A 12,412-nucleotide genomic window follows, 5' to 3' on the forward strand; every position below is an offset into this window, starting at 1 on the left:
TGTACTGTGTGTTCCATGTTGTGCTAGATTTTGATAACCATAATACCCTGTCTTGTAAATTTATGTTCAATTTTCTTATTCATTTTAAGTAAGCAAAATACGTTTCTTAGCATTAATTTAGGAGTTTTTGCATTAACACTATGCGTCAGAAGCAGTCAAACACATTGTATTGCTAAGATCTTTAAAGCACGAGGAACTAACATTAAAAACAACATCGAAATGAAATACAAACTTTTACAAATTCCTTGATGGGTTTGAAGGTACGTATAGCAGTGTTGAAGGAGGAGCTGTCAGGCATGATGTGATGTAGGGCTGGGAAAACAGTCTCAATGCTTCCTGTCACCTGTATTACAGAGAGTTAGGTTAGGTAAGATTCGTCAGTAAACAGGAGCAGTATTTCTTGACTTGGGACTTTGATTTTATAATTAAGTGATGTTACTGATTTCTTTGTTAATATTTCAGACACACTAGTTCAAACTTTAATTATAAAACTAATCTACTCTTGCATCTTCGAAAAATTTCCCAAGTGATTTTATTAATGCCAGTTGAACCACTTGTACTAAATATAATATTCTTCATAAACAAATTAGGCATCGGAAGGAATACGTAACCTCGCTTGGATAACATGAGCTTATGCTTGACTATCTAATGTAAGTCTTACCTTCAAAAAACTAATCAGTGAATCATTTAAAATATATTCTACATATGTCAGAGTTATGAAGAAATACTAAATGAGAATATCTATGTCACCTGAGGATGGACGGCGGACGATATGTACAATCAAATCATATTAGATAATTATGAACACTGAAAAAAAGGAACAGAGACGAGGTGCTTGGCATGGGATGAACTAAAACAATAAAGATTAGATAACAGGTAAACAACCAGATGAACCACAGAGATATTAGGAAGCAGGCTTAGAGTGGATAACTTAAAGAGAAAGCTAAACTAAATTAAAAGTATTTACCATACTGAAACGAACGTGCAATGAAGATTTTTATGATTGTTTCTTTCGAAATAAAGTGGAACCTCAGTACTCGAAATTAATTCGTTCGAGAAGGCTGTTCGAGTTCCGATCTGTTCGAAACTCCAACGAATTTTTCTCTTTAGGAATTATGTAAATTTGATTAATCTGTTTCAGACCCCTAAAAATACACTTACAGCGACTCTGCGTGTGTTTTCATATGGTATTTATGATTGTATTCTAATTTTCTTGGTCTCATTTGATGGGATGAAAGATATATTACAGAAATAGAGATGATTTTGAATGGTTTACAGACTAAAAGTACCTTGAAATTGAGCTCAAAATAGAAGAAAGGTTTGATTTTTGCTGATGTTAGAGAATAAACAGATCACATCAAGCGTCCAATATATGTCAACTGGTGAGCCTAATATGCTAACACAAATGCGCTGATATAATTTATCCCATTTTTTTCCAATAATGGAGTAGTCTGCATAACAGTAAGTTTTCTTTTTTTGTGTGAATAAAAATTCAAAATGGAAAACAAGCGTAATATAAGTGGGGCCTGAAGTGGGTGGAGCTATAGGAGAGAGAGGGAGGGGCCAGCAGGAGGATCATTCGGTATCTGATGAATTGTCTTGATAGCCAGATATTAGCAGTGGCGTGAATACAGTGTTGTGTAATTACACAAATAGTATTAGTAATAAAGGCTATCTATCACGTTTATTCCAGCTTGATATCAAAAATATAACAGATAACCTAGAAGCACAACAAAGATGCCAAAATTAATGGAGAGGTGGTGGCGGAGATAGGTTTGTTGTTATAGTCATAGGTGAGGTTAATATTGTCTATGTGTTGTTTGAAAGCATCCCAGTCAGCGTTCTTGTAGGAGAAGGAAGGTGTGGTTGGAATGAGGATAGGGTTGGAGGAGATGTGCAAGATGACTGGGATGTGATCAGAGCCTGTAATAGGGCCAGGTGAGATGTAGTGTTGAAATAGAGAACTGGCTCGGTTTGCCAGAATGATGTCTGGTTTGCCTTGGCCCGTGTGATTGAAGAAGGTATTGAAGTCTGGGCCGAGATGAATTAAGTGTTTATGGTTAGTGAAGTTGAGTAATTGGTGACCAAGTTGGTTGTTACTGGTGTGATGAAAGGCGGTGTGTTTGGCATTCATGTCAGCTAGTAGGTATGTTGGTGTGTTGGTGTAGTTGAAGACTAAGGAAAGGTCGTGTATGTTGAGAATAGTGTTTGGACGAGCATAGGTGGTGAAAAAGATAAAGGGGCCAAGGTGGGTGTGTATTCTGACTGCAAGACAGTGTTGGTGAATAAAAGGGATTGGGAGAGATTCGTGTTTTATGTTGGATTTGACAAGGATGGCAACCCCATCGTGGGGATCATAGGGGGACTGTAGTGCAGTATAACCATAATGGCGGATACGTTGAGGGGCTTTGAGGCAGGTACTGTTTAGCAAAACAATATCTGGTCTCTCTGCTTCAAGGAGCTCGGCCAGTAGGTGTCTAATAGTAAAGTAAGAACGTACGTTGAACTGAATCACTTTAAACATGATTTAATGGTTTCGTCATAGCAAAGTTAATGTCGGAGGAGTTTGGATTAAAACCCGTGATAGTGGTGCCATCAGTGGATGCGAGTTTGTAGGTGTTACGGACCCGTTTCCTGGAGGGGGAGGAAGAGATGGATCTGTTTTTATGTTCTTTTGTATGTCTGTCAGAAGTTGGGGCAGGTTTGGGTTTGAGTGGATTTTGTCTGGAGGAGGTGGAGTTGGACCTGGATGAAGTTTTGGTTGTGGTGGAGGAGTGGGCAAAGGTAGATGCAGAGGAAGTGGAAGCTTTGGTAGGGGATGAGGAAGTGGAAGCTATGGTACTGGGTAAGGAAGTGGAAGCTTTGGTTGGGGATGAGGAAGTGGGTAAGGAGGTCGGGGGAGGGGTGGTCGTAGCAGCAGCAGTAGGGGTGTTGGTGGGAGGGGTGGAAGTAGTGAAGAGGGGTAGGGGGGGAGGAGAGCTGGTGGGTGTAGGAAGTGGGGGGGTGGGAGAGAGGGAGGAGGTAGAGGTTGTAGGAGGCTTAGAAGAGAAGCAGGAAGGAGGGATAATTAAAGAGGGAAGATTGTTAGCGGACAAGATTAGGTTAAGGACATGTGAGTAGTCTGATTGGTAGGCTTGAGAGATTACCATCGTAGAGTGGGCAGCAGTGGCGACTTGGCAGTTAGTTTTGTAGTCTAGTGTGGGTGTAGGTGTAGAAGGAGAGGTGATTGTAGTCTGTGTGTTGGTGTTTGAAGTGTGTAGAGTAGGAGGGGTAGACCAAGTGCGTGGGGTAACCCAGGCATTGGGGGTAGGGGTGGAAGGTATTGTAGGAGGGGGAGGTGCAGGGAAGGGGTTGGGGAGGGAGGGAGGTTGGCTTTCTCTGAGGGTGGAGAGAATGTCTTTTCTAGTAGGGCAGGAATTTGCAACTGCAGTGTGTGACCCACCGCAGTTAGAACATTTTAGGGGGAGGTTGCAAGTGTTCCAGAAGTGGCCAGTTGCTGAACATCTGGAGCAGGTTTGTGTGGAAGTGCATGAGATTTTGTTGTGGCCGAATTTGTAGCATTTCAGACATTGTGTGATGGGGTGAAAGTTTGGAGTGAAGAGAGAGTTTGGAGGAATGCGGATGGTCTTGGCAAATATTCCTTGATTGAAGAGTGTAGAGGCGTCAGAAGGAGTTGAACAGCGTATTTTGAGGATGGTAGAGTTTTCAGGTCTATAAATATCGTCAACAGAGACTTTGTTCTTAGTACTAATGTCTTTGATTAAGTCTTCTTTGTCTGTGTCATAGGCAGTCAGGAGAGAATAGTCTACGTGTTTTGCGATCACTGTGCATTTGGCGCGGTGCTCAGGAGTCCAAATAATAGTGAAGCCTACGTTGAGAAGTTTTTGTCTGGTCTCGGTTGAGGTGTACGTTTCGTAAGAATGTCTGTCAAGAAGTAGTTTGAATCCAGAGTTGGTTTTAAAGACTTTATACTGAGGAGCGCCAGTGATCTGGTGCAGTAAATAAAGCAAACAAGTTTAGGTAAGATCCCAATGGGATGAGCGGGGAAGACGGGACAGATGAAGAATAGCTCTGGAGAGGAGTGTTCTTAGTAAGAGAAATAGAGCCAGGGCTTAACCCAGCAGCTAAGGCGATCGTGGGGCAGACTTGAGAACAGGAATAGCAGGGACTGTTGCATTGAACTTGTTGTAGTTGAAGTCTTGAATCTTGAGTAGCTGGCAGCAGGCTAGGTCACATCAGAGGGTAGAACACATATGGGAGTTATAGGAGTAACTGAGGAGGCAGGTTAGCAATGGAGCCATTTTCAAACTTTTTGAAGCTGCTTCTAGATAGGTGGTATAATTTAGCCTTGTTGCTGAAGGTGAAACGTAGAGGCTTGATGAACTCAAGAACTTGGGTGAGTGTGAAGTGAAGCGGTGATTCACATGCATACTTGACTGTTCCAGCACCGAGGCTTTTGTAGAGTTCAGTACAGGTCATGGTGTCAGTATTTGAAGGAGAAGTGTAAAAGGTAAGGTTTTCCCATGAGGGTTTACTGGAGTCGTCGTTATCTTCCTCTTCTGGAGTGGATTCACTGGGAGAATCTACAATGGTGGTAGCAGGTGACTGAGGTTCGACAGGAGCAGCTGTGAGGTGTAATGGTTGTGTAACAGCAGGCTGGGAGAGGTGGGAGGCGGTGGTTGAGGCAACTTGATCAACGTTGTCAGCGGTGGAAGTGGTTATAGAAGTTACAGGAGCAGTTGCTTGGGCAGGAGACAGGTCTGCAGGTGCAGTAAAGTTCAGGACGTTGGGAAGGATCTTGAGGATGTCTTCTGAAGGTGTGGATTCCGGAAAATTGAAGGCAGGCATGTTGTTCAGACGGAATAGTTCGTTAATAGTGGTGTTGAAAGTGCCGGGGCTTGCTGCGTTTGCAAGGTGTGCATACACCATGCAGTACAGCACCTTGGAAGGAGCACCGTCGGGGAGTGGAGAGAGGGAGTTGCTGGGCGATGGTGCCTGTAGATTAGCGTGTAGAGTCTTGATGGCGTCGGTTTGTGGTTTGGTTATTGCAGCATATGTCGGTGAATTGGAGGTTTTCTTCAGAACTTTAGTTTTCTTCAATATGATTTCTTTCCTGAGTGGGCACTTAGCTGCAAGGGTATGATGATTACCCTTGCAGTTAAGACATGTTGGTGTTGTAGTAATGGTGCAGGATCTGAAATCGTGTCCATCATTCCCACATTTTGAACAAAACTTCTTATTCTTGATGGGGCAGTCCTTGGTGGTGTGATTATAGGAGTAGCAGGTCCAGCAGTGGGAGATGTATGTGAAACGTTCTTGTTCTATATGACTTGGGTGAATGTGGTAATATGAGATGGCCAGACCGTCAGAGAGAGCTTGGGCAGCCATGGAGATGTCTGAGAATGTAATCTTTAGCATTGATGTGGCGTTGGGGATCTTTGAGATGCTGTCTACCGAGGCCCACGTGTTTTGTTCCTCAATAGATGTCTTCAGTGCTTCAGTAGAGAGAGAGGTGACGATATTGTCAAGTCTTTTCACAAAGACCGAACGTTTCGACTTCAAGAATGGAGACGGGGATAGAGTGAATTGTTGTGTTTGTAGGGTCCTGATTGAAGAGTCGTCCATTAGTTTTAGTGCTTCCGTGTCATCTGTGCAGACGACAATGAAGGAGTCTTTCAGAGAGTGGATTGCCGTAAATTTGACCTGCAGGCAGGTCCTAACGACGGTAGCTAAAGCTAACTTCGAGGAGTCATTTATTGCACCATTCACAGGCTTGATTTTCACACGATTCGACAGCATTGTGAAAAGGATATCACGTTTGTAGAATATAAATTCTACACCCCGACAGGGTCGAAGAGAGGCTTCTTGCGGTGTAGAGCAACTGTATGATCGGACTGTGTGATCGAGCAGAATGTTGTTGTTAAAGATTCGCCGGTATTTTCCCGGCCCGGGCCCTTCCAAGTGGTGGCCCGGCACTGGCTCCCTGTCTAGGGAGTGTCTGAGACCTAAGTCTCCCATGGGAGGAGGCACAAGTACCCCCCTCATCTTGTAAGGTACAAACTCGGGCTCTGGCACCAACCATGCCCTAGAAGGGCAATGCATGGTGTCGATCGTGCTAGCGCTGTGCTCTCCTGTGTGGAGTGTCGTGTGTTGGTGTTCATTTTCATTCATGTTGATTCGCAGGTCCTTCTGGCCCAGGTCTTCTCCAGATGGTGACCCGGCAGTGGCCCCCCGGGTGGGGGGTGACGATAATCATCTTTCTTCTTTCTTGGCCCTCCGGTTGGAGGATGTCGTCTTCTTCTATCTTGCGCTGACTTCCCCAAAGAGAAGCGCAGTCGGGCAGAGGCAGCAGTTACAGGGTTGATTGGAGCCACACCCCAGCTTTAGCGGACAGCAAAGTGCTGGGTGAATGGTCATGGATAGTCGTGCTAGACGAGGGTACCGTCTTCAAGGTCCCTATTCTGAAGCATCCTGAATTTCCTCTTTGAGGTGTACTTGACTTCCACAAGGTGTTGGGTGTTGGCAGTGAGTAGTCTGGTCATGTCTGCAGTGGTGTATGTAGCAGTTTGGTCGTAGGTATACTTGACTGTTCCGTCCTGGAGGTGATGATGGATTTCTGAAGACAGCATTGTGTTCTTATACTCCTTGGTTGTGTAGAAGTATACACCCTTCAGATATCGGACCCGTTGTGGTGCAGCAGTGTCAGTGACAGTGGCACCGTGAGGTGCATCCGCAGTGTCTTGTGTTTTTGCTTTCTTGGCTGGTGGCTGAACTGGTGAAGGCGAGATTTCCGACTGGTCAGTTGCTCTAGCAGTGGATGAAAGCGGTAGTGGACTCTCATTGGTGGGTTTTGCCGACGTCTCAGAGGTCTCTGATTGGTCCATCTCTGTGTCTAGTGGAGGTTGTGACAGCGGTGGAGCAGCGGTGATGCTGGTAATATTTGCAGTAGATTTTAGGATCTCAGTGGAAGGTGGTGATGCAGGGAATGTGAGGCCAGGCATATTATTTAGTTTGAAAAGTTCATTGATGGTGGTGTTGAAGGAACCAGGCTCAGCTGCATTCTGTACATGAGCATACATAATGCAACAAAGAATCTTGGTGGAGTCGGCAGTAGGTGCTGGCAGGGAAGTGGTGGGAGCAGCTTGCGTGGCATGTAGTATCTTGGTAGTGTCTGCTTGAAGCTTGGCGATAGCAGAATATGTGGTTGCTTGTGGGTTGGGTTTCTTTTGTTGTTGTTGTTTCTTGAGTATGTCTCTTCTGGTAGGGCACCTGGCAGCAAGAGTATGGTGGTCATTCTTGCAGTTCAAGCATTTAGGTGGTGAAGCAGTAGTGCAATTCTTGAAGTCATGACCCTCACGGCCACAGGTGGAGCAGAACTTCTTGTCCTTGGTAGGACAATCATTTGTGGTGTGTAAGTATGAGTAACAATTATAGCACTGTGAGATATGTTGGAATTTCTCTGCTTCGATGAAGGCTGGGTTGATGTGGAAGTAGTGAATAGCCAGGCCCTCAGCGAGAGCTCTGGCTGCCATGTTGACGTCACTGAAGGTGACCTTCAGCATGGATGAAGCATTGGGTATTTTAGTAATGAAGTCCACCTTGGCCCAAGGGTTCTTTGCTTCGATAGATGACTTGATTTCTTCAGTGGCCTGTACAGTGATAAGGTTGTCGAGTCGCTTGAGGAACACAGTTCTCCTGGCCCTCAGTGCTGGGGAAGTCAAGACAAGAAATCCCTGGTCTCGTAGAGTGGTAGTAGCAGTGGTGGTAAGTAGTTTCTCAGCCTCTGTGTCGTCTGTACAGACGACAACAAAGGCCTCTTTGAGCGATAAAATCGCATTACATTTGACTTGCAGCCTGCCACTAACGACAGCTGCAAGTGCTAGTTTGGACGACTCATTGGTTGTGCCACTCGCTGGTTTGATCTTTACTCTGTTAGAGTAATGCATCGTGAGTAAGCTCTGATAACACTATCCACTCATATGCAAGTCCCACTCAAATCCAACCCTTCTAGGTAGAATGTTCCATTCATCAACTACCTTATTTCCAAACCATTACTTTTCTATATCCTTTCTAAATCTAAACTTGTCTAATTTAAATCCATTACTGCAGGTTCTGTCTTGGAGAGATATCCTCAAGACCTTATTTATATCCTCTTTATTAATACCCATCTTCCACTTATACGCTTCGATCATGTCTCCCCTCAGGTGACCAGGTGCTTCAGCTCCCTCGGTCTTCTGGTGATGGACCAGGTGCTTCAGCTCCCTCGGTTCCCTGGTGATGGACCAGGTGCTTCAGCTCCCTCGGTGCCCTGGTGATGGACCAGGTGCTTCAGCTCCCTCGGTGCCCTGGTGATGGACCAGGTGCTTCAGCTCCCTCGGTGCCCTGGTGATGGACAAGGTGCTTCAGCTCCCTCGGTGCCCTGGTGATGGACCAGGTGCTTCAGCTCCCTCGGTGCCCTGGTGATGGACCAGGCACTTCAGCTCCCTCGGTGCCCTGGTGATGGACCAGGCACTTCAGCTCCCTCGGTGCCCTGGTGATGGACCAGGCACTTCAGCTCCCTCGGTGCCCTGGTGAAGGACCAGGTGCTTCAGTTCCCTCGGTGCCCTTGTGATGGACCAGGTGCTTCAGCTCCCTCGGTCCCCTGGTGATGGACCAGGTGCTTCAGCTCCCTCGGTGCCCTGGTGATGGACCAGGTGCTTCAGCTCCCTCGGTGCCCTGGTGATGGACCAGGTACTTCAGCTCCCTCAGTACCCTCTTTAAAAGTGCCCTGGTTATCAGAGCTTATTCCATGGATGGAGTAGCAGGTGGTTTTGTTTGTGGGTCTGGGTTTGAGGGGAACCTGCCTAGTGTAGACCGGTTGTTAGGTAAGACACATATGCAACAGTTAGACAACTTTATTCCGAAACGTTTCGCCTACACAGTAGGATTCTTCAGTCGAATACAGAAAGTAGGCAGGAACAGTAAAGATGTGAAGACGATGTAATCAGTCCATCACCCTTGTAGTCGTAGAATTTGAGGTTGTCAGTCCCTCGGCTTGGAGAAGTTCAGTTCCATAGTCAGGAACTATCTGAAGATCAAGCGACAGTGCGGAGACTTAAATACTCTCGGAAGGAGAGGTGCAGAGTAGTAGTAGTAGTAGTAGTAGTAGTAGTAGTAGTAGTAGTAGTAGTAGTAGTAGTGAGAATGTAGCCACTGAGAGGTCATGTCCCTCTCAGATCCAACACTTCTCACTTGAAAAGCTTGTCCAAGGTGTTTTCTGTACCAAGATGCCATGTGTTGCAGTGTCTGACAAGATGAACATCAAAATGGTATACAATACCGACAGGTTGTTAGGTAAGACACATAAGCCTTTACCTTGAATCTGGAAGGTGATTTGAGCTGGTTTACCTGCTCCTTGGAGGGACGGCGTGTCTTACTGTTCACATTGATCCATCCTTCCGTATTCTCTGGCTGCATGGTTAGGCTTGTCAGAACTGGAGACTTTTCCTCTGATGACACGGAGTGGTCACGCAACTTCTTCGCTAGGATTGCGCCCCACATTTCTAAATCCGAGTCGTCCATTTCTAAATCCGAGTCATCCGTCGTGTCCCTGGAACATCGTGACCTCTTCCTTTCGACAGAAGCCATGTGTCTGTCCACGTGGTACTGGACTGTGATGCTGAAGTTGAATGTCTGTGTGGAGTTGAAGTGACAGGATGGAGCCTTATATAGCGCCAGGAGGTGAGACGTAGGTCACTAGTAGAACGTAGATGTTGGGAGGTCAGGTCCCTCTCAAATCCAGCCGTTCTCACTAGTAGAGGTTGTCGAAGTTAATTTCAGGTCTGTACCAAGATATCCTTGTGTTGCAGTGTCTGACAGATTGAACATTAAAATGGTATAAAATACCGACAGGTTGATAGGTAAGACACATATGCAACAGTTAGGTATCTTTATTTCGAAACGTTTCGCCTACACAGTAGGCTTCTTTAGTCGAGTACAGAAAAGTTGATAGAAGCAGAAGAGACTTGAAGACGATGTACGCCGTCCGTCCAAGGAGCAGGCAAACCAGCTCAACCGACCTGGCAAATTCAAGGTGAAGCTTACGGGGACCACAGAACCCACTATGGGGTTGTTTCATACCTGGAATCATGACACAACCTGAAGTTCAAGATATGGTTCAACTTGAGGGGAGAACCAATATTGACTCCTCTCAACAAGGAAATGTATATCACCTTGAAGAAAGTCTACCGCAACGAAGAAACAAAAACAAGAACATAAGAACATAAGAAAGGAGGAACACTGCAGGAGGCCTGCTGGCCCATACTAGGCAGGTCCTTTACAATTCATCCCACTAACAAAACATTTGCCCAACCCAATTTTCAATGCCACCCAAGAAATAAGCTCTGATGTGAAAGTCCCACTCAAATCCAACCCCTCCCACTCATGTACTTATCCAACCTAAATTTGAAACTACCCAAAGTCCCAGCCTCAATAACCCAACTAGGTAGACTGTTCCACTCATCAACTACCCTATTTCCAAACCAATACTTTCCTATGTCCTTTCTAAATCTAAACTTATCTAATTTAAATCCATTACTGCGGGTTCTCTCTTGGAGAGACATCCTCAAGACCTTATTAATATCCCCTTTATTAATACCTATCTTCCACTTATACACTTCGATCAGGTCTCCCCTCATTCTTCGTCTAACAAGTGAATGTAACTTAAGAGTCTTCAATCTTTCTTCATAAGGAAGATTTCTAATGCTATGTATTAATTTAGTCATCCTACGCTGAATGTTTTCTAACGAATTTATGTCCATTCTGTAATATGGAGACCAGAACTGAGCTGCATAATCTAGGTGAGGCCTTACTAATGATGTATAAAGCTGCAGTATGACCTCTGGACTTCTGTTGCTTACACTTCTTGATATAAATCCCAGTAATCTATTTGCCTTATTACGTACGCTTAGGCATTGCTGTCTTGGTTTAAGGTTGCTGCTCACCATAACCCCCAAGTCCTTTTCGCAATCTGTATGGCTAAGTTCTACATCATTTAACTTATAAGTACTAGGGTTATGGGCACTCCCAAGCTTCAGAACCTTGCATTTATCTACATTGAACTGCATCTGCCACTTTTCTGACCAAGAATAGAGTTTGTTTAAATCCTCCTGAAGTTCCATAACATCTACGTTTGAATCAATTATCCTACCTATCTTTGTGTCATCGGCGAATTTGCTCATATCACTAGTAATTCCCTCATCAAGATCATTGATATATATTATAAACAACAACGGGCCCAAGACTGATCCCTGTGGAACGCCACTTGTTACAGATCCCCACTCGGATTTAACCCCATTTATGGACACTCTCTGCTTCCTGTCAGTGAGCCATGACTCGATCCACGAGAGCACTTTTCCCCCAATGCCATGAGCTGCCACTTTCTTTAACAGTCTATGGTGCGGAACTCTATCAAAAGCCTTACTAAAATCTAAGTAAATAATATCAAATTCTTTATAGTGTGGTCAACAGCCTCAAAAGCTTTACTGAAGAAAGTTAATAAATTAGTTAGACAAGACCGGCCTCTTGTGAATCCATGCTGAGTATCATTAATCAAGCTATGCTTATCGAGATGGCTTCTTATAATCTCAGCTATAATTGACTCTAGTAATTTGCCTACAATTGAGGTCAGGCTTATTGGGCGGTAATTTGACGGTAACGACTTGTCCCCTGTTTTAAAAATAGGAATTACATTAGCCATCTTCCACATATCAGACACTACACCTGTTTGAAGAGATAAATTAAAAATATTAGTTAATGGTTCACAGAGTTCCATTTTGCATTCCTTAAGAACCCTTGAAAAAACCTCATCAGGACCCAGCGACTTATTTTGCTTCAGTCTGTCTATCTGCTTCACAACCATCTCACTAGTGACTGTGATGTTACATAATTTCGCATACAGCAACAGGCCACGGTGTGCACAGTGAAGAAATACAACCCTCAGCAGTCCCCACAGATTACAAAAGCCCAGATAATATCCACTGCTTCGAACCCACCGACAACGCAGGCCCTCAACAAGGAGGATCTCTTAACACTCATCAAGGCATTCACGAATATTATCTGCAACACAGTCACCTCCAAGGAACAACAGAACATGTTCCGGCAGATGGTCAGCACACTCCTGAGGGTTTGCCTACTGACAGAGGAGGAGGAGACAGTGGATGCCATGAATCTGCAGATTATCAGAGCGGACAGAGCCCAGTCCCCAGCTCAGTAAACAGCAGAGATGGAGTAACCTCAGTACCAAATCATGGTCGCTTATGAGGCACTCTAGCTGAACTGTCCAGAACAGTGCTGGAGCAACATATGCTGCAACAAAGAATCAATTCTCCTTCAGGAGCCAGAGGCGGGTCATCTCAAGATTAAGACCTGTGCC

General features: G+C 45.0%; 1 protein-coding gene across 1 annotated transcript in view; it reads right to left on the reverse strand.

Moving 5' to 3' along the window:
* Nucleotides 1–179: 179 nt before the first annotated feature.
* Nucleotides 180–12,412, reverse strand: part of LOC128700061 (methyl farnesoate epoxidase-like) — a 43,332-nt gene continuing 31,099 nt past the window's right edge. Inside the window, exon 5 of the mRNA XM_070084348.1 lies at nucleotides 180–343. Within this exon, the coding sequence (XP_069940449.1) occupies nucleotides 203–343 (141 nt within the window). The 3' untranslated portion in view covers nucleotides 180–202. The remainder of the gene's footprint in view (nucleotides 344–12,412) is intronic.

The sequence above is a fragment of the Cherax quadricarinatus genome, chromosome 12, assembly GCF_038502225.1.
Source record: "Cherax quadricarinatus isolate ZL_2023a chromosome 12, ASM3850222v1, whole genome shotgun sequence".
Lineage (NCBI taxonomy): Eukaryota > Metazoa > Arthropoda > Malacostraca > Decapoda > Parastacidae > Cherax > Cherax quadricarinatus.